The sequence below is a fragment of the Nannospalax galili genome, unplaced genomic scaffold (assembly GCF_000622305.1).
Source record: "Nannospalax galili isolate Female #2095 unplaced genomic scaffold, S.galili_v1.0 scaffold72, whole genome shotgun sequence".
Lineage (NCBI taxonomy): Eukaryota > Metazoa > Chordata > Mammalia > Rodentia > Spalacidae > Nannospalax > Nannospalax galili.
Genome location: NW_008336933.1, coordinates 10,691,176 through 10,711,613, shown reverse-complemented (window position 1 = coordinate 10,711,613; position 20,438 = coordinate 10,691,176). Strand labels below are relative to the sequence as shown.

Below are 20,438 nucleotides of genomic sequence, written 5' to 3'. Positions count from 1 at the left end.
GTACCAGTAGGGAAAGCTGCTTTTCTGCATTTTGATGCCTTTCCATAATCCACTTCTAACAGAAGGATTCTCACATAGTTCTTTTCCATATTTTGTCCAGAGATTCCAGCTATACGTAATGAAAGGTTTGGACAGTAGCTGGCCTCTGCAGTTTGGTGGTACTGGACTCTGCCTGACTTTTGCATTTCACTCTAGAAAACCTTCGCACTGTGTCTTAGGATCTCAACCAATTAAAGCAGCAGCATCTACCTAATTTTTATTCTCTGGCATCATTTTCAAGGGATAACATGGTGAACATCAGGCAGCAGTAATTGGTCAATAAATATTAATGATTACTTCTGTTCACATTTCCCTAAAACTGAATGCTGTGGGTTAGGATTACCAGAATAAAAAAAACCTAAGAACTAAAAAATTACGGGTTTAGAGATGTTAGCTACCTGGAAAATAATTTGTGATGGAAAAGATCAAGTCTTTTAAAAAGCAAAATACAGGGCTGGAGAGATGGTTCAGCGGTTACTCAGGTACAGTAGCACAAAGTGGACAAAGACAGTATGGAATGAAGTATGGAAGTATGGAAAGACAGTATGGAACAAATATTGTCATTTAAAAGGGTCAGAAAAGAGGGCAGAGAAGAAACAACTGCATCGTGCCCCAGTCCAGATCCCCAAAGCCAGTGTCTGAAGAAAGTGAAATTGCAACACTAGCAACAGGCCAAAATACAAAGCTACAGAAGCCTGATCTAGAGATTATTGAACAAAAATTTTTTTTCCAAAGGTTGCCTTAGGGGGCTGGAGAGATGACTCAGCGGTTAAGAGCACTGACTGCTTTTGCAGAGGACCCGGGTTTGATTCCCAGCACCCACATGGTGGCTACGAACTGTACTTAACTCCAGTTCCAGGGGAATCCGAAGCCCTTTTCTGACCTCTGCAGCATTGCACGGCACAGGTGCACTCACATACATGCAGGCAATACACTCATACACATAAAATAAAATATTTTTAAAAAAGTAAAATATTCCACAACAATTTTATATCCCAAAAGTCTTATCAAGAACTTGTCAATTGACATGTGAGGCATGAAATCAAAACAGGAAGTTAGAAGGTCAGTTAAGGCAACGTGCAACTGCCTCATAAAATACCACACTAAAGGCAGCGGTCTCAAAAGGCAGCAAGAAGCCAGGCTTCCCAATGACAGGACCCATTTGGGGAGCTGTGTATGTATGGGGAGGAATGTTGGGGGCGGGATGAAGATTCTCATTTCTCTTCCTCCCATTTTCCTCCCTTTCCAGATGGCTGAGAAAGAACATGAAACCCACCAAGGACCTCAAGTTGGTAGTCCAAAGGCTGTCGGAGTTCGGCCCAATCCACTCAGTCACCTCCTGTGGACAAAAGAGTGCTATTGTGGTGTTCAGAGATATAACTTCAGCTTGTAAGGCTGTGAGCGCTTTTCAGAGCAGGAGCCCGGGCACAATGTTCCAGTGCTCCTGGCAGCATCCATTCATGTCAAGAAACGTAAGACTTTCTATTGCCAAAAACCTACAGGAATTCTTAAAAGTTTTACAGAAGTTTTTTAAAAAGTTTTTTTCTTATTTTATTTTATTACTCCTCAGGGCTGGGAAACATTCTCACCATAATTGTTACATTAGTCATGAAAAAGGCGCAGTGAGCCTGTGGCGGTCACTTCCCTCTGCAAGCAACTGCTGCAGTGGTCGTCACAGCTTTGCTTTTCTGGACACGAAGCTCATGATTGCATTGATGCATTCCTCTGTCAGCCACTTTGACTGGAGGGTGGTGCACTCCTCAGCATTCACCGCATATAGCTTTTCTTTCTCACTTTTTCTGATTAACTCCTTGGAAATTCTCATGGCCTGATTAAACAAAACCAGTAAGGTTATGTTATTCTAACAGGAGTAGGATTACTCTTCTCGACTTCTACTGAAATTAACTGATCCTGTTAAATCTTACTAAGAGGCATGTGGGATAGGACACACTACTTTTCAACCCTGAATGTGCACAGAGATCACCCCAGTAAGGGTGTGAGGCAGGTCTGTTACTGTGCATTTCTAAATGGCCCCTGGTGGGCGGTGGTAAAGCTGCTGGTTCCAGGACCATGCACTCAGCAGCAAGAATGTAAGAACAATCAGCCACTAGCGCGCGCACACACACACACACACACACACACACACACACACACGCACGCATGCACGCACACAGGATTTCCAAAATACAATCAACCCAATTCCAAAGTAAAAGTGCTGGGTGAATTCTGTCACCTCCTCAAGCCAGCCCCATAGAGAACCACCCCTCTGCCCTTATATCACAGAAATGAAAGGTCTGATACTTTTTCTAAACATCAGCATTCCCAAAATTATAGTGATTTATTCATCCAAAATTTAGATGTGCTTAAAGTCAACTAAAGAAATGCCCTGTACTCTTTAGGATTATTCTCACTAAGACACATTCTTTTTCCCTCTTTGGAAATGACGTGCATGGCTCCTGCAAGTGAAAAAAACAAATACTAACATTTGGCGGGAGCTTTGCATATCTTTTTAGCTTGGTCCAGACTTCCTGCTGGAACGTGCTCTCAGGAAAAACTTCAGTAACAAGACCTTGAGCCCAGGCTTCTTTTGCTGTTAACTTCTTTCCAAAAATAAGCATCTCAGTTGCCTGGAATGAAAAGCAATAATAAGACACGAGCTGACTAAAGCAAGGCTTCAGCTGACCTCACAACTGAGCTTCTGCTGGAGACACAGATTTACTCATAATCCGTTGAGGCTGCAACAGGAAAGGTTTTGCAAAGTGTGCTGAGACCATGGCAGTTTCTGCCTCTGGAAGGGGTGGAAGGACAGCTGCTTCTGTGAGGGTCTATGGTGGGGTGGTCAGAATGAGAAGTCCAGAGAAGATATGACCTCAACCCACAGCAATGAGGGTTTCTGTTTGCACTGTACACGAGTACAAAAGAAAAAGCAGGAATATCAGAGAAATTATGGCCACAGGGTCAACTTTTTGAAGCTTTCAGGCACATTCCCTGGTTGCTTGTCCTAGTGGTCCAGCTCTGAGCACATTCTTCACCTGCCAAGGAACTCAAGTTACTTGTATTTGAGTGAAGAACTCGAGGATGACATATTGCATTTCTATAAAAACTGAGGTCATTAAGCAGATGCTGACTCTAGAGTTTCACTTTCTCTTCCAGAAAAGTAAACACAATCCCAAATACTCTGAAGAGCTGGTTTTGCTCAACTTTTCAGAGTTAAACCCTCAATAACAACTTGGGGCAAGGGACAATAGTTTGATGAAATCTAAAAAGTGTATATATATACTATATAGATGTATAATTGTGTGGGCATTCACAACAAAAAAATCTAAAAGTCCACAAATAGGCACCATTCCCACTCCCCTGTAAGATGATGACCAATGCCTGCTAACCCTTCCCTCCATCTTTCTTCTCTAGTACTTTCAAAATGTCCCTGGAGCCACTCCAAAGAGTACAGGCAACTAGATGTGCACCAACACAGGGAAAGAGCTGAGCAGCCCCGTGGGCACCTTGGGAGTCTTGACATGTAGGCAAAGCAGCTGGTGGAAAGACAGCAGGTAATGCCCCAGGAAGCCTCTCAACTCCTGGCACTTCACATGACTGACTCCCAAAGTGAAGTCACCATGTCATCTCAGTGGATGGTTGCTCATTCACAGAGCAGTTGGGTGGTCCCAAGCTGAGCAGAACCAGAGAGGCTGCATAGTCCCAGGCTTTCAATGTCACACAGCTGTGGAGGATGAGGTCTTGTTCTGCTGCTGGCACTCAGCACTAGGCTACCAGCTGCCAGCCCAGTGTCCCTCCATTAGGAGTTGCTGAGGTTTTCCCACTTTCCCTTATATCAGATCCTCTGATAGCCTGGTTCTGCTAGGTCAAACTCTTTAGAATTGCAGATCTAGTAATGAGCCTCTACAGCACTGCCCAGGTTAGCAGGGGAAAGGGGCGGGGAGGGGAAAGGGAGGGATGGAGGGAGGAAAGGGGGGGAGGGGGGGAGGGGACAGAGGATTGCTTTTGCAAGAAAGATGACACAGTAAATTTTAAGTTTAGAAGTTACCTTGGCTGGACCCATTATCTTCGGAAATGTGTAAGAAGAGCATGCTTCTGGGGTCTGGCCAAGGCTACTGAATGGAGTATGAAATGTTGCCTATTTGGATGGGGGAAGAAAAGAAAATAATTTCAAAATATATTTAAAAAAAATTTATGTGTATGACTGTATTGCCTGCACGTATATAAGTGCACCCATGTCATGCAATGACCGAGGAGTTCAGAAGAGGGTGTCAGATCCCCTGGAGTACTGGACAGTTATTAGCCACCATGTAGGTGCTGGGAATTGAACCCTGGTCCTCTGCAAGAGCAGCCAGTGCTCTTACCATGGAGCCATCTCTCCAGCCCCTACTATTTGATCTTAACTTCACAATTAGTGTGTGTATGTTTGAGACAGTCTTGCTATGTAGCCTAGAACTCACCATCTTCCTGCCTCAGCCTCTTAGGTGCTGAGATTACAGATATATGCCACCACACCAGCTTACTATTCTTAATGATAATCTAAGATTATGTGGTATAATATGTACACACAATTCACTTGTAGTGTGTTGTAAATGGATTTTTTTCATAAATACAGAATTATGGAACCACCACCAGTTCCAACATGGAAAATATTACACCAAAAGTTCCCTTATGCTTGTGGGCAACTCCCTTCTGCCTTCCCCATGCCTCCCTCATCTGCTGTCTGTTCCTGTTGTTACACCTGTTTCTAGAACATTACATGAATGGAAACCTACTGTAGACCTTTGTTTCTTGCTCCTGACACTTGGCATGAGGTCTGGGGGTCACCCCACCCACCCCACATGTGGGTATGTTGTCATTTGCTGATTTACATGCACTATTTCTAGTGTTTTGGCTATTATCAGTAAGGCTAATCCAAAACCATGGACTTCATGTAATTCTAACTTGTCAATAATACACTAATGAAGCTGAAAAAAAATTAAATCCTATTCTATCAAAAAAGAAGTGGTTTATATGTATGTATACAGGTCTCTGGGCAAACATAGGCTTTTAAATTTTATGGGTAAATACCTAGGAGTGGAATTGCTGGGTTGTGAGAAAGGTGCATGTTTATCTTAGAATGAGGGGCTGAACTCTTTCCCAGAGTGGCTGTCCCATCAACACTCCCACCAGCGGTGTAGGACAGCTCTGCCTGATCCATGTCCTTGCCGAGGTCTGCTAGGAAGTCTTTTTAACTTGATTCATGTATAGTGGTGTCTCACATTTTAAATTTCTATGTCCATAATGATTAGTTGATGATGTTGAGAATCTTTTCTTGTACTTAATAACCACATGTGCATCTCACCGTTTTTTTAGATTATTATTGCTGAACTGTAAGAATTCTTTAAATACACAGGTTATAAGTAGCATGCAAATATATTTTTGGTCTGTGGCTTATCTTTCCCTTTTACTTTTTTTTAATACAAAATCTTGTCATGTAGCCAAGGCTAGTCTCAAATGTACAGCAATCTTCTTGCCTCAGCCTCCCAGAATGCTGGGATTACAGGCATGAGATACCAAGGTCCTTTTTCTTTCCCTTTTTCCCTTTGGTGGGGGAGGCAGGTGGTCTCATGTAGCCCAGGCTGGCCTTGAACTATGTTGCCAAATATGACTGTGAACTCCAGATCCTCTAGCTGCTCTACCTCCCAGTTACTAGGATTATATCCACATACTATCATACTCAGCTTCCCTTTCCATTTAAGTTTTTAAATTTTATTTATTTATTGTGTGTGTGTGTTTATGTGTGTGGCAGTCAGAGGCGAACTTGTTGGAGTTGATTCTCTCCCTCCACCAAATAGGTCCTGGGGATCAAACTCAGGTCATCACTCTTGGTAGCAAGTGCCTTTACCCATTGAGCCACCCCACCTGGCCCCTCCCTTTCCATTTTTTAATGCTCCCTTTCTTTATGGTTTAAAGAGCCATTGTGCTTCATCCTCTGCAGGCTATACAGCTATGTAAATCTCCACATTGTCCACTTTTACATTAGATCCCGGATCTACTGCTTTATAAATACATCTTTAAAACATTTAGAGTGATTAGATTTGTTGGGTGAGTTGGAAACGTGCTTCCTTAATCTTTCATTTCTCTTGATTTTGCCTAGGAGCTCCTCTGACTGGGTTCAGATTCCAGAGTCAGGTTCAGTATTGGGTACTTAGAAGATACATGTGTTCATTTTTTTCTAGATTTAAGAAAAACTGAGACAGGATCTTAGAGTACAGACTGGCTGGCCTCAGACTCATGGCAGTCCTCCTGTCTCAGCCTCCCAAGTGTTGGGATTACAGGCTTAAGAACACACCTACCTATTTCAATGATTTTCTTTATGAATAATAAATACTTATGAAAGAAATTAACTTATAACTGATCTATGTAGAAGAATATTTAGATTTCATTTCCAACAAAGTATTATCTTTAATGCGTATTTGTGACAATACATAAAGACATAATATAGGCAGCATACAAATAATAATGTAAAATATTCTCATTAATGTCATTTTTCTTTTCACTGAAAAGAAACAGTATTTAAGAAAATACGCTAAGACAACATAGTCTAAAGAATATAACCAGAAAACTAAGAAAACTGACCATAGCTAAGGAACCATAAACAGGTATGTACAAACCTGACAATGAGCAGATATTAAAATGCTTATTTTCAGGAACAGAATGGCGGCTGTAATGAAGGGTTTAGGCTCTGGCAACAGATTGCTGAATGACTTTGGAGAAGTTTCTTACTCTCTTTGATGGTTTCTGCAATCTGTAAAACTGGTGTTACCTCATAGGGCTGTGTGTGCATTATGTGAAATGCACATCTCTGTAATGGGTATTTAAAAGAGTACCTAGCACATAGTGAGCATGCAAACATTTATTAATTTACAAAACTCACATAGAAAAGGTGCCACTGCTGACAGAGAAGCTGCTAGCATTGTTAACTGCTAGCTGTACTGATGACCACTACCCCTTAGACACACCACGGTAATGAACATTTTAATATGAGGTCAAAAAGCCCATCATTGAATATGGTATGAGTTTATGAAGCTAATAATAGCCCAGGAATCTCTTTGGTGGTGATAACCAAGCATTCTAACATGTAGTGGCTCAGAAGACCTCACCACCTCCTAAGCAGAAGATACCAGAAGAACCTAAGGGCTACACATGTTTATAATTCTGGCTAAGTGCTCTGAGGTCCAAGTGCTAAGACAACTGTTCATCACATCTGTGTTGAAAATGTCAAAACTTAGAAACCAACTAGGGTTTCAGCAGTCAGAACTGGTGAGATCTAGTAAATTCTATACATCAAATACTAGCACTGGTTTCTTACTCTCTTTGATGGTTTATGTCTGAATGACAAAATGAGTAACTGTTCAAAAATTATAAATTTAGTATGTATATTTAAGGTAGACAACATGTTACCAGAAATACATATGCAGTAAAATAACTGCTTTTGTGGAACCGATTAACTCATGCAGTCACACCCTAACCAAGGCCAGCTATAACCTATCTGCTCATTTAGCAGAACTCCTGGATATAGTACTTCATTATCGACTACAGTCCCCTCATTATACGTTAGCTCCTTCTGCCCAAATATTTGTTACTTCATATCCTTTGAACTACATCTCCCTAGTCCTCCCACCTGCACCCAACACTCCGTGAAGTATTTTTTAAAGGGGCTGGGGTTTCCTTGCTCATATTAGGTAAGTGCACCATCACTGACCTGTGGAGTATTTTTTTTTAATCATTTTTTTCTTTGTAGTTTCCATGTTTTTCAAATTTTATTTTCTGCTGACACAGAAAAATACTATGATAAGAATAAAAATAAGTGTTTAATGCAATGGTGAACACAGGCTGATCTGTGTTGGGAGTGAGGGCTGTTCAGAGTTTCTTATCTGCAAAGGAGGGAGCATGGTGAAGAGCAGCAGTCCCCTCTGCAAAGATGCTATTCCTTCCCTTGAAAGTTTTCAAGCATCTCCTGAGTATTTTTGGCAATATGAAAACTTAAAGCTGAATATTTGTTGTGCACTTTGATTAAAATACAAAAACATCAGAGTTGAGACAATGTTCACAACAATACTGGTGGTTAAGAAAATTCGATTAATAATGAAGGAAAAATATCTTATCAACTTAAGAACAAACTAAATTACTGCATTATATATCAACCCTATGTAATATACTTAATGCTAACTACAATAAGGAACCAAAGGAGCTCACTGACTGACCTATGTTTGTGAGAGCTGGCTTACCTTGTCTGATGCATAGACAGCATCAAACATCCCCAGAAGAGTGACAGAGATTCCCACAGCTGGGCCATTTACCACTGCAATCAGAGGCTTGGGAAAGTCTATAAAACTGTTTACAAAATTCCTACAGAAATGGACATAGGAAAACATTAAATACTCCAAACTTACACTCTCAAACTATAGAAATGTTTGTGTGAATCTGAGATTGTGTGACTCTGGTAACCCCTAAAGGGTTACCTCCCCAGAGACCCAGGATCCCTGTCAATGGTGTAATGGAAGCTCAGACTAGAATTCCTACAGGCTCAGCCCTGTTCATACTCTGTTTTCTGGGCAGTGAGTTCCAGACTGCAGGCCAGCTGTGACCGGAGAGATCCGGGTGGGTGACTGAGTACATGCTACAACATCACAGCACAGGGAGACTCAGACATTCAGAGGATTGAGATGGGAAACTGAGACCTTAGACATCCTTCTACACTCTTCATCACTGCTTCCTTCCAGTCTACTGCCAGGATCCATAGGAACCCTCTAGTCACCTGGTTGGATTCAAACTCTCAGCTCCCTCTCTCTCTTTCTTACATTTCCAGAGGGTAGGATGAAGAGGTAACAGCCATCAGGGTGATAGAGCAAATGCTTGTACTAATTGGGAATTTGGGGAAATATCTTCAAACTCACAACTGCATCAGTGCAGAGAAGTGGGCATTTTACTATTGCTCAACTAAATATTTTGATGCATAAGTCTTAGGGTACTGGGGCTATTGCTCAGTGGTTAAAGTTTTTGCCACTCAAGTGTGAGGACTAGAATGGAGTTGGGATTTCCAGAACCCATATAAATGTGGGGTGGGTGTGGCGGCCTGTGTGCAGTTCTGGCCTCAGAAGATGGAGGTGGAATCCCCAGGGCAATCCCCATAGAGGTAAGCTCTGGGTTTGTTTTCGAGATCTTGCCTCAGTGAATTAGGTGGAAGAGCAATCAAGGATGATTCCTAACATCAACCTCAGACTCCATATGCACACGGATACATGTGCATCCACACACATGCAAAACGTATGTGCTGGATAGCTTTAGTGTCAACTTGACACACCTGGGTTGAGGGAGCCTCAATTGGGGAATTGTCTCTATTGGACTGGCCTGTGGCCATGTCTGAGGGGCATCTTCTTGATGAGTGAAGTCGGAGGGCCCAGCCCACTGTGGGTGGTGCCACCCCTGGGCAGGTCAGCCTGTGTTGCATAAGAAAGCAAGCTGAGCAGGGGCCACAGGAGCAAGCCAGTAAGCAGCATTCCTCCATGGCCTGTGCTCCAGCTTCTACCTCCAAGTTCCTGCCCTGAGTTCCTACCTTGGGCTCCTGGATGAACTGTGACCCGGGATATGTAAGCTAATAAACCCTTTTCTCCCCAAGTTGGTAGTGGTCAGAGTATTTTGTCACAGCAATGAAGAACAAACTAGGACAACATACATACAAATACACACCGCAAACATACACATACAAATGGAAAAAAAGAATGAATGGGATCAGACAAATGACACTTACCTCAGTACAACAGCGCCAGTTTTAGCTGCCTCCTCCATTCCACCAGCGGCGCTAGTGAAGTTGGTTAGGTCATTTCCACTACTGTAGTAGTCACCATTTCCTGGAAATAGTAAACCAACAGAGTCCCCACTCCCTCATGTACTCACTCACTGTAGAGCTGCTGAGTTTCTCCTGAGTGCTGGGCTCTCGAGAAGGACAGTGACGAGCCTCATTTAGAGACTGGTGAACAGTTAGACATGGGTTTAAAGAACATAAAGAAGTGTAGATGTAGTGACAGAAGAGAGACACATTCGATGACTATGAAATGGGGCTGATCTAATCAGGATGTTAAAGATGGAGTTTTGTTTAGGAAGGGACGTTGAATTGAGATCTGAAGGAGAGGGAAGGCTAGCAGAGATGGAACAGCAGAAGCAGAGGCTCAGAGTCTAGGATATCCAGGGTCTAAATGATGGACTGAAAGAAGAGCCATCAGGGCTAATACAGAGAAAAAGACAGAGGAAGGAAGTTGGTGTAGTAAGAGAGTAGATGGATTGTGTGGGACTTTCCAGATTCCAGTAAGAATTTCTGTCTGTCTCCCCCCACCCCCTTTATTGGTTTCTTTTGATATAGGGACTCTATAGCCCCATCTGGTCTGGAACTTGCTATGTAGACCAGGCTGACCTCGATCTCCTGCCTCTTTCCATCTCTATTTTAAGAACCACCAGAGGTGTGTGCATTTATTAAAGCATAATTTGCCTACAATCAAAAAAGCTAGTTTTTCCCAAACCCTAGCCTAGGAACTACTGGCAACCAGCTGCTGCTGGGTGAGAGTCTTAGTTACTATTCCTGTTGCTGTGATAAAACACCATGACCAAGAGAACTTATAAAGGAAGAGTTTATGGTTCCAGGGCAATTAAGAGTCTGTCATAGCAGCTAGTATGGTGGCAGCAGGTGCCTGGTGCAGGAGCAGAATGCTAAGCAGGATCGCATCTTGAAGTAGGCACAGAAAGCAGAGAGGGACTGGAGATCCATCAAGGCTTAAGAACCCTCTAAGCCCAACTCCAGTGACGAGCTTCCTCCAGCATGGCCACGCTTTCTAAGACCTCCCAAAACAGTGCCACCAACTGGGGACAAAATGTCCAAATACTTGGAGCCTATGGGGGACATTCTTCTTTAAGGGAAAGGCTGACTAGACCCCAGTGGATGAACCTGCACTAAGGAACATCCGGGTACAAATGTTTGACTAGAAAGGATTTAACCTATATGGCAGAATGCATGAAATCTGTTCGGGGGGATCACTGGGGGCACAGATGGGGGAAGGGGTCTAAATTTGAGTAAGATATATTATATGAAATGCACAAAAATTCAATAAAAAGCTAGCTCTTCATGAGTTTTGTTTTGAGATACTCTTGTGTAGCCCAGGTTGTTTTCAAACTCATTACATAGCTGAGGATAACCTTGGATTACGGACTGATCTCCTGCCTCCACCACCTGAGTGCCAGGATCAAACTCCTGTGTCACCAAGCCCATGATGGGGATCAAATCCAGGGCTTCCTTCATGACAGGCAAGCACTCTATCAGCTGAAATACACCCCTAGCCCTCTTAATGAGTTTTGGCCATTGTAAATACTAAAGTGATCACAGATAAAGTGGTTTTCCCTTATCCTCAGGAATATGTTCCAAGTTGGTCCACAAATTCCTTAAATCGCCCATGTGGGAAGGTATATATGCAAATAGTATAAGATTTTACACAAGGGACTTGAGCATGAACGGTTTTGTATTGGTGGGAATCATGGGACCAATTCTCTGAGGACACTGAGGGCCAATTATACATACATTTCTAGGACCAAGTTTAATATATAAACTAGGTAAGATAATTGCAAAATTTAAAAATAACAATATGCTATATAAAAGTCATTTAAAACATACTGTTTGTTTTCTAGAAATTTCTGCTCATTGTTTTTGGACCAAGAGTGGCCACAAGTAACTGAAACCTAGGAAGGCAAAAACTATAGAAAGAGAAATTTGACTAAGAGGGGTTACTGTACAGAACACCCTAGAATGCTCTCAGGTGCTTTTCAAGCCCTACCCATTCCAGCTGCCCCATGGCAGTCACTTTCAGGCTCCATCAACACTGTAGACTTCTGCCTAACACTGTAGAACTTACATAAGTTGAACCAGACAGTATGCACTCCTGTATTTTATTGATTTTGCTGAACCATACTTCAAATGCTCATCATGTTTTTGTGTATATTAAGAATTTATTTCTTTTTATTGCTGAGCTTAATTCTGATATATAGATAGTCAAAGATCTATCTCTTTTGGACAACTGAATTGTTTTCTATTCTGGCTTTTGTGAATCAAGCCACCATGACTGTCATTGTATCAGTCAAGTCTGGATATATACTTTACTATGAGTAATTACCAAAAAGTGGTTATTTCTTATCTATGATATTATTGTACATTTACAAATTAGAGCACTGTGGTATTGGAAAAGATCTTCAGTCTTTTTCATTCAAATCCGTACTTAGTAAGGGGCCCCTAAAGTAGAAATTTAGTTAAGTCTTACCTGTAAAAACAGTTATGGCTGAGTTATCTGTGCTTGCAGTCTTAAGTGCTTCTATAATCTGGTTATACATCTGGTGAATGGGAAGGTAAAGAACAGTGAAAATGAGAGCCATGACCCAGGGGACCGACACACAGCATCGGTCTGAAAGTCTTTTCTCAACACAGCTCCAAGCATAGTAGTTTGGAGTACACTTTGAAAACCAAAAGGATAGCTCAATGTTCCTGAAAGGATTATCATTCCTTTGTCAATTACTCGGTACATATTATGTACAAATGTGGTAGACACAGCAGAGCCACTTTGTTCCAAAAGTGAAAAGAGATGTAGTTCTTGAGCGTTGGGGTTTTAACAGATTACTCTGCTCAAACAGGGCCAGGGTGAGAGGGGGTTATGGGAGAGCACAGAGTTTGTTGGATCTGTGGAGGTTATTTAGAGTGGCTGACAGGGAAGGTGGATGGAGAAAAGTATCCGGAAACAGCACCTCAGCTGCGGCCTCAAAGAAGAGTAAGTGTTCTGGGCAGTCTGAGAAGTGTGAACAAACGTCAGAATCTGGATTTCTGAGATGATGTACTGGGATCTGGGGACAGTGGCCTCCCAATGCTTCTGAAAATCTTGCCATAGTTTTTAGTGTATATAAGATTGGTATAGTTTTTACTTTTAGATTTCAATGTGGAAAAGACTGATGAAGAGGGTGAATGTTTATGATTATCAAGAAAGTGGGTTCTTCCATAAAAATAAGAAAGGATGAAAATGTGGACTTAATTTAAGTATGAATAACGATGGGGGGGGCAGGAAATCATCTTAGTATTCTAGTGATGGCGACACAGCAGGCAAGGTGACCAGCAAGATCCAGGGTTAAGAAAGGGATGTATTAATTTAGAATCTCCTGCTTACTAGCTATATGAACTTCAACAAGTTACTTTATGACCTGTTGAACTGTTTTCTTAAATAATGGCAACAGGGTCCTTGCAAAAATGAAATAAACCTCTGTGCAGAAAGTCCTGACTCTTGGATCCTGCAGTGTACAGCTGTACATGCCCTGCTTACATAGAATGACTCAAGACAAAAAAAACAGTGTTCTCAGAATTAAATGCTTTATCAGTTGGATGGCACATAGGCAACTTTATACAGTTCTTAAGATTTCAAATTAGCATGCTGTACCACACTGCAGCTTAGAGACTTGACTTTCAGTTCAATGCCAAGCATTGATAAACTCACTGTAATATCAAAGGGAAGAAGCTCAAGTGGTTATTTTATTATCATTCCAGTTCAAGGAGAAATTCAAAATTGCGCTGGGAAGCAGCTCATTCAAAGCAGGGCTGGTTAACACTCTGCTGAAGATGAAGTCTTTCCCTCTCCTCCACGAGAGAAGAAAAGACTTGGAAGGCAGTGATACGAAGATAGCGTGGGGAGTGTGTACTGCTCGTAGAAAGCCTCTTTTTATCTCCTCTCAATGTGTATCTCACTTATACTGATTCAACTGCCTTGTGCTTCCATTCATAGGAAAGCTTCAGCACCTTTGGATGAGTAGGACCTCCTGAAACTCAGAAATTCTAAACAAGGAATGCCCAACTCTGTTGATTGAAGTGACCAAAATTCCTAATCTTCTCACACAAAAATGGAAATAAAAAATTCTAGTATTTCAAGTGAAACAAAGAGACAAGGAAAAGAAAAGTAGGACCCACTCCTTGGCAGGTAACATTACCTGAAAGGTTATGGCATTTTTCTTGGTGGGTCGATTAAATGTGATCTTTGTGATGCCATCTTCAGAGGTCACCACGATCCCCTCAGACTCTGGGACTTTCTCATGGACTCCAGGCTCTCCCTGGCTAGAGGCTTCAGATGAAGGACTCAAACTGGACACCAGATCCACATAGTTCTGCCTGGCAGTTTCCTGAAGAGATGACAAAGAACTCAGCCCACTGTCAATAATAAGCATTTGGGGAAACATACGATGCTAATAAACAACCCTTGGCAATAAGAAAAGCAGAGGCTTTGATTCAGTAAAGGTACATCGAGATTTCAAAGCTATCAAGTAAAGTGGCCCATGCCTGTAATCCCAGCCCCTGGGAGGCTGAGGCAGGAAGATCATGAGTTCAAGGCCAACTTGGCTACAACAGTGAGGAAAATGAAAACAAATTTGAAAGGCTACATTGATAATGAATTGAAAAACCAAGTTGAATAATCTGGCCAGCAGTAGAACAAGTAAGTTTACCTTGGGCAGGCTGCCAAGGGCATTCCATGCATCCCACTTGGCTTTGTTGATGAAGTCAAACACACCTGGTTTGGGCATATTACAAGGTCCTTCTGTGGCCTGTAAAGAGGACAGGGATGATTGATGGCCAAATGTCCAACTGGGGACTTAAATATTGAAGATCCATAAAATTCAGAGGTAGCCAGAATACCTCTGCTAATCCTTTCACAGGGCATGAAAAATGATCTCAATTTTCTCCTTACCCTCTCTGACATTACTGCTGAAAACACACACACACGAGAGAGAGAGAGAGAGAGAGAGAGAGAGAGAGAGAGAGAGAGAGAGAGAGAGAATCATCAGAAAAAGAACAAAGAGATAAATGGTGTTATTGACCACCAACCCTTATAGTAAGATAACTGTGTATGAAAATAATGCAAGAGAAAGCCTTTGGGAAAGTGGTCTTTTAAAAAGCTGGAGCTGTGGTCCCCTCCTGTGAGCTGGAGCTGTGGTCCCCTCATGAGGGCCAGAGCTGTGGACCCCTCACATGAGCTGGAGCTGTAGTCATCTCCTATGAATTGGAGTCATGGTCCTCTCCTGTGAGCTGAAGCTCTGGCTCCTCCTATGAGCTGGCGCTGTGGTCCCCTCCTGTGAGCTGGAGCTGTGGCTCCCTCCTGTGAGCTGATGTTGTGGACTCCTCCTGTGAGCTGGAGCTGTGGTCCCCTCATATGAGCTGGCGCTGTGGTCCCCTCCTGTGAGCTGGAGCTGTGGCTCCCTCCTGTGAGCTGATGTTGTGGACTCCTCCTGTGAGCTGGAGCTGTGGTACCCCTCTGGTGAACTGGAGCTGTGATCCTCTCCTGTGAGCAGGAGTCATGGTTCCCCCCCTGTGAGCTGGAGTTGTGGTTGTGGTCCTCTCCCGTGAGCTGGAGTTGTGGTCCCCTCCTGTGAGCTGGAGTCCTGGTCCCCTCCTGTAAGCAGGAGCAGTGGTTCCCCTCTTGTGAGCTAGAGCTGTGGACCGTCCCCCCCCGCCCCTGGCCCCAGTGAGGTGGAGCTATAGTCCTCTCCTGTGAGCTAGAGGTGTGGTTCCCCTCCTATGAGCCAGAGCTGTGGTACCCTCATAATAATATTGACTCCCAGTCCCAAAAGGGACGACTGTAATGGACTGTGCTGGACCAGGTGCTCACCCACTGTTGAAGATTAATGTGTCTTTCAACTTTCACCAGAGAAGTTTCCTTATGCAGCAGATGGTGACTGACACAGAAACTTATGGTTTTCTAACATGTGGGGAGGAAAGGGCTGCAGAGCACTTACCTCTGAGTGCAACGGCCCCTGGCAGGTGTCTGGAGCACAAGGCTTGGGGATCATGGCAGAGGAGGAGTTGGAAAGACTGTAAGAGCCAGAGGTAATGGATGGCCATGGGGGGGGGCAGAGTTCTCCAGATGACTGGTCTGTTACTCATGTGAACTCACAGCAATGGTGACAACATACACAAGTCCTATGCAAGGTCCAGTGGATGGATCCACACTGGAGAACATATGGGGATTCAAGATAGGCTCTATAGGATTTATTATACAGAGAGTACATTGAAATGAGTGTGGGCAGGGGTAATGTGGGGAGGTGTGGATGGGAGAGGGGATATAAACGTCATCAAATTATACTGCATGGAAATTGCAAAAATTCAATAAAAATGTAAAAAAAAGCTAATAGTACATTAATTTTGTATTTGTGTTCTCATTTTCCCCCAATGAAAATACTGAAGCTATTTTCAATGGAAATTCACCAACAGACATTGGAAGCCCATAGGCGTTCTTTACTCCTATCTATGAGGAAACAGCCAGTAGCTCGGTGGTGGACTCCTGGTACCTGGGCAATGGGACTGAAAGCTGGTGGAGGTACAGGGTGGGCTCTCAAAGCTCAACTGAAGGACATGACAGGAAAAAACAACTAAATTTTGTTTGAGGGCAGGAGAAATGGGTGTCCTGAGATGAATAAAATACCCTACTCAGCTGCTTTTCAGAAGTAACTAAAATTAAAGTTTTCTAAATTTTGTAATAGCTAAAAGAGGACAGAAAAGGCTTTGAAAATCACAGGCAATGGGGGTTGGAGAGATGGCTCAGCAGTTAAGAGTACTGACTGCTCTTGCAGAGGACCTAGGTTAGAATCCCAGCACCCTCATGGCAGCTAACAACTGTAACTCCAGTTCCAGGGGATCTGACACCCTCTTCTGACCTCCAAGAGCATTGCATGACATGGGTGCACATATGCATGCAGGCAATACACTCAAACACACAAAATAAAAATAATAAATATTTTTTTAAAAATCACAGGCAGCAGAGGCTTTGATTTCTTACAAAGTCAGCCTAGAAGAGTGAGTCATCGGGGAAGCTAGAGGGATGGAAGTCCACAAGGCAAGGGGTTACCTTTCCCTTCCGACTGCTCTCACCTATGGCACCAGCTGTAAGGAAGTTCCCAAGATCACCTCCTCTCATTACTAAAAAGATTCACAGAGCCCCTGCAAGCTGTGCTATGCATAGTTACAGTCCCTCACAGAGAAAGGATACAGACTTAAACCAGTGAGTAAAGCCCACAGGACAGAGTTTAGAGCGGAAGTCAACGTGATGCTTCTGTTGTCCTCTTCCCAGGAGTCAGGAAAGGGGAATACTCCCAGGTTAATGGATTCATGACACTATTCATGGAGTATGGTCAATGAAGAACCATCTCTCTGCAGCGTCATAGTCCAGTCTTTGCCAGGGCTCTACCACACAGACAAGCCAGCCTAACCTAAAGCCCTTACCCTGCACCCCAAATTCACTGCTAGACTCCAGGCAAACGAAAATACTCCTACCAAGCATGATAATCCAAGGGCTCAGACAATAGCTCCCAAGGCCTGAGGGCAAAGTCGTTTGGGACAAATAAAATTGATGTACACAGTCATGGTAACGAGAGGCTCGACTGGTCGGTCACCTAGTAGAAAATTAGATAACCCAAGAGTCCAATCTTGCTATAAACATTCTAACATTCACAAAAATGAATGATAATATCCAATCAAACTGAATAGTTATTAAATTTCACTTGATGGACTTCACTTATTTTTTCTTGTTTTATTTCAATGAATCTCAGACATACCAAATCCCATGCTATTGTTCACACTGCATACTTAGTATACATTTCTCCAAAAAATCAATATTTCACTATATAAACACGGCACCATTACCAAGAACCATGGCAATACTACACAATAGTTGCTAAAATTCCGTATTCAAATCTTGCATATTGTCTCAAAATACCTTCCCAAAGGCTATACGCTAATCATTAAGAGTTGAACAAGGACCAACAAACATTGTAATATATATTTTAAATCTCTTCATTCTACAGAGATACTGAGGGGCTACTTTGTACCTTAATAGTCTTTCAAGACCTAATATAAAAAGCAAAGCAAAACTCATATATACACTCTTTAGAAGGGAGTCAGCCATGCACCCCAAACATTCAAGCTGCACTTTATAAGCGTTATCTACTTAAGGAGTTTGCAAAAAACATCTTTAAATAATGTCAGAGCTCAGGCCATTACCTGCTTATACAATGCATAGAGTTTTAGCTTTACTTCGTTTCCAGGATCCTTCTTCAAGAGTTTCACTTGATTCATTGCATTTTCAAAGTCTTTCTGACTGGCTTCCATTGTTGGTTGGCCCAAGTGCAACCCAGCCACTGGAAGACTAGCAACCTGCTGGAGACTACAAATAGTGGACTGTTTTCTATTTGTTTGTATTTCTGCAGCCCTACTGCTGATTGGTCCCAACCCATACAGATCAAAATGCTATGCTTATCTATAATACTTATCTAACCTGCCCCGACAAGCTAGCCTCAAATGATTCCTTGATAAAATAAACTGTTTACAGTAAACTTTATCTTTTTCAAAAGGGGAAAAGCTACATTATATTTAAATTTGGCAAGGGGCTTTTCTAAGCAGAAAACTAAGGAATCTTTAAAATGTCCACAGAAGGCCCAAGTACAGGCAACTTTCCATAGAAGGTGGTTCCAGCTTATTTAAAATGACGCATTCGTTTTACAAACAAATTGCAGAAACACGTCACTCACGCCACCGCTTTACGGCAAGCACCACCTTCTAGGTTTTGCTCGCTAGGCACAGGCTCTTTTGGGTTGTTACATATCCGTGGCTCTAGCCAGTCATTTCTCTCACTATGACAGCGAAAGCGAAGCCTACACGGAGAATAACACTCCACGTGCAAACGCGTGCACGAGCACTGCCGCCCTAGTGAGGTCACTGAGCAAGAGGAAGTACCCAGATGCCTGCAGGGGGCCCTGGACTGCACCCAGCGCTGCCGGGCCGCTCACCGCAAAGCGCGGTGCGGGCTTCAGGCCGGCGGAGGTCACCGGAGCGAGGCCCGGGGATGCGTCCATCCTTACCCTTCCGGACTCGGCGGAGGAAGGACACTGAGGTCACTCTTTAGAGCTCTCTCGCTGGAAAACCAAACGAGCTGCTGCTCCAGCTAGCCAGCCCAGACAGCAGGGCAGGGCGGGCGGGAGACCCCCGGGCTACTCCGGCCGGGCCGCCGAGGCTCCACGCTTACCTCGGGCACCAGCGCCGTGCAAGGCTACGGGTCACAAAAGCCATGGCTAGGGCCAGAGTGCTCAGAGTAGGGATTCTTAGGCCCGGCGGATCTGGGGGCGGGGCAGGGGCGGAGCCTGGACATGAGCTCCAGGCCGAACCAGGGACCTGGAGCCAAGGCACGATGAGAGCCCAGGGCGCCGGCGAGGGGCAAAGTCTGAGTTTGGAGTGGATACAGATGGGGCGGAGTTGGGGCGGGGCCCAGACGAGGTGGACTGGAGCCTAGAAGGACGCCCAGTGGAACCACTGCACAGTTGATCGGAGTCCCCGGGCGCGTGACCCGGCAAAGAGGACAGGGCGCTGGGGGAGGGTCGCTGGGCATAGAGGACTCGGCGCTGGGGGCGGGGCACTGGGTAAAGAGGACTGGGAGCTGGGGGAGGGGAGCTGGGAGCCGAGGAACGGGGACGTTATGGGTGCAAGGCCAGGGTCGCTGGGCACAGTGGGGCAGGCGCCTGGGTCCCGGGGGAAGGGGCACAGAGAGCGGGGAAAGAGGGGTTGGCTTCGGGGAGGGGGGCACTGGGCGCAGGGTGTGCTCGTGTAGGTTGCTGGGTTCAGTTATGTGGAGCTGTTTGGAAGAAGCGAACTTTTCACCGCTCTGGGGGAACATGTTGCAACTCAGGACTAGAGCTGAGGTGTATGCTTAAGGTGTCCCTTGCTCACTGATACCTGGATTCTTTAGATCACATAGCCAACGCTGTTGGACTTTTACGGTGATTGTAATTCTTTCAACACTCCTGTGCTGACATGGAAATTCAGAGAAATTAGGCGAGCTGCTCAAAGAAAGACTTTTCCAAGTGGGTAGAGTTCATGTCTTACATAAGTTGATTATTCTGTGCTGATGGCCCTATTGTTTCATCAGGCAGATCTGGATAATAGCTAATGAGAACAACAGTGAAAGCCAGCTGGAATAAGTTAGGCTTATTGCAAAGTTTTCTTCCAGATTTTATAAAATGTTAGTTGGTTGGCTAAACTGAGTTTCTCAAAGACCCTGACCCTGCTACTAAGCTACATCAGAAATTGCAGATAGGGGGAAATTTGTTGTTCTCCAGACCATGAAACACTTCTCAGAATGACTTTTAAAATCCCTGGCTGATACACATAGTTGGATGAGTGAAACATTTCACATCACCAAGTGAACTCTTAGGTTTATGCCTACTGTATGAGGATTTGGGAAACGAACTCTTCTTCGTAACCTAATATGTGTGTGTGTGTGTGTGTGTGTGTGTGTGTGTGTGTGTGT

The 20,438-nt window shown here is 43.8% G+C and overlaps 1 protein-coding gene across 3 annotated transcripts; it reads right to left on the bottom strand.

The window, feature by feature from the left end:
* Window positions 1–1,567: 1,567 nt before the first annotated feature.
* Window positions 1,568–19,274, bottom strand: Eci2 (enoyl-CoA delta isomerase 2). Of its 3 annotated transcripts, none has more exons than XM_008831664.3 (10): window positions 19,161–19,274; window positions 18,140–18,302; window positions 14,593–14,691; window positions 14,083–14,271; window positions 12,381–12,450; window positions 9,833–9,932; window positions 8,310–8,430; window positions 4,085–4,174; window positions 2,523–2,666; window positions 1,568–1,867 (listed from the first exon to the last, which is right to left on the bottom strand). In XM_008831664.3, the coding sequence occupies exons 1-10, from the start codon at window positions 19,202–19,204 to the stop codon at window positions 1,712–1,714; spliced, it is 1,176 nt and encodes a 391-aa protein (XP_008829886.1). In that variant the 5' UTR covers window positions 19,205–19,274; the 3' UTR covers window positions 1,568–1,711. The 3 variants fall into 3 exon arrangements, with proteins under 3 accessions (XP_008829886.1, XP_017653269.1, XP_008829887.1); XM_017797780.2 differs by lacking the exon at window positions 19,161–19,274 and adding an exon at window positions 18,997–19,154 and having other exon boundaries at window positions 1,569–1,867; XM_008831665.3 differs by lacking the exon at window positions 19,161–19,274 and adding an exon at window positions 18,925–19,152 and having other exon boundaries at window positions 1,569–1,867.
* Window positions 19,275–20,438: the final 1,164 nt, after the last annotated feature.

What these genes read in the sequence shown, in the direction of transcription:
- Eci2 (XM_008831664.3), bottom strand. Translation starts at nt 19,204, where the DNA reads ATGGCTTTTGTGACCCGTAGCCTTGCACGGCGCTGGTGCCCGAG. An exon ending in CTGTCTATGCATCAGACAAG is followed by an intron (nt 4,175 to 8,309) that starts GTAAGCCAGCTC and finishes CCATCCAAATAG; the next exon opens with GCAACATTTCATACTCCATT. An exon ending in ATGCAAAGCTCCCGCCAAAT is followed by an intron (nt 1,868 to 2,522) that starts GTTAGTATTTGT and finishes TTGTTTAATCAG; the next exon opens with GCCATGAGAATTTCCAAGGA.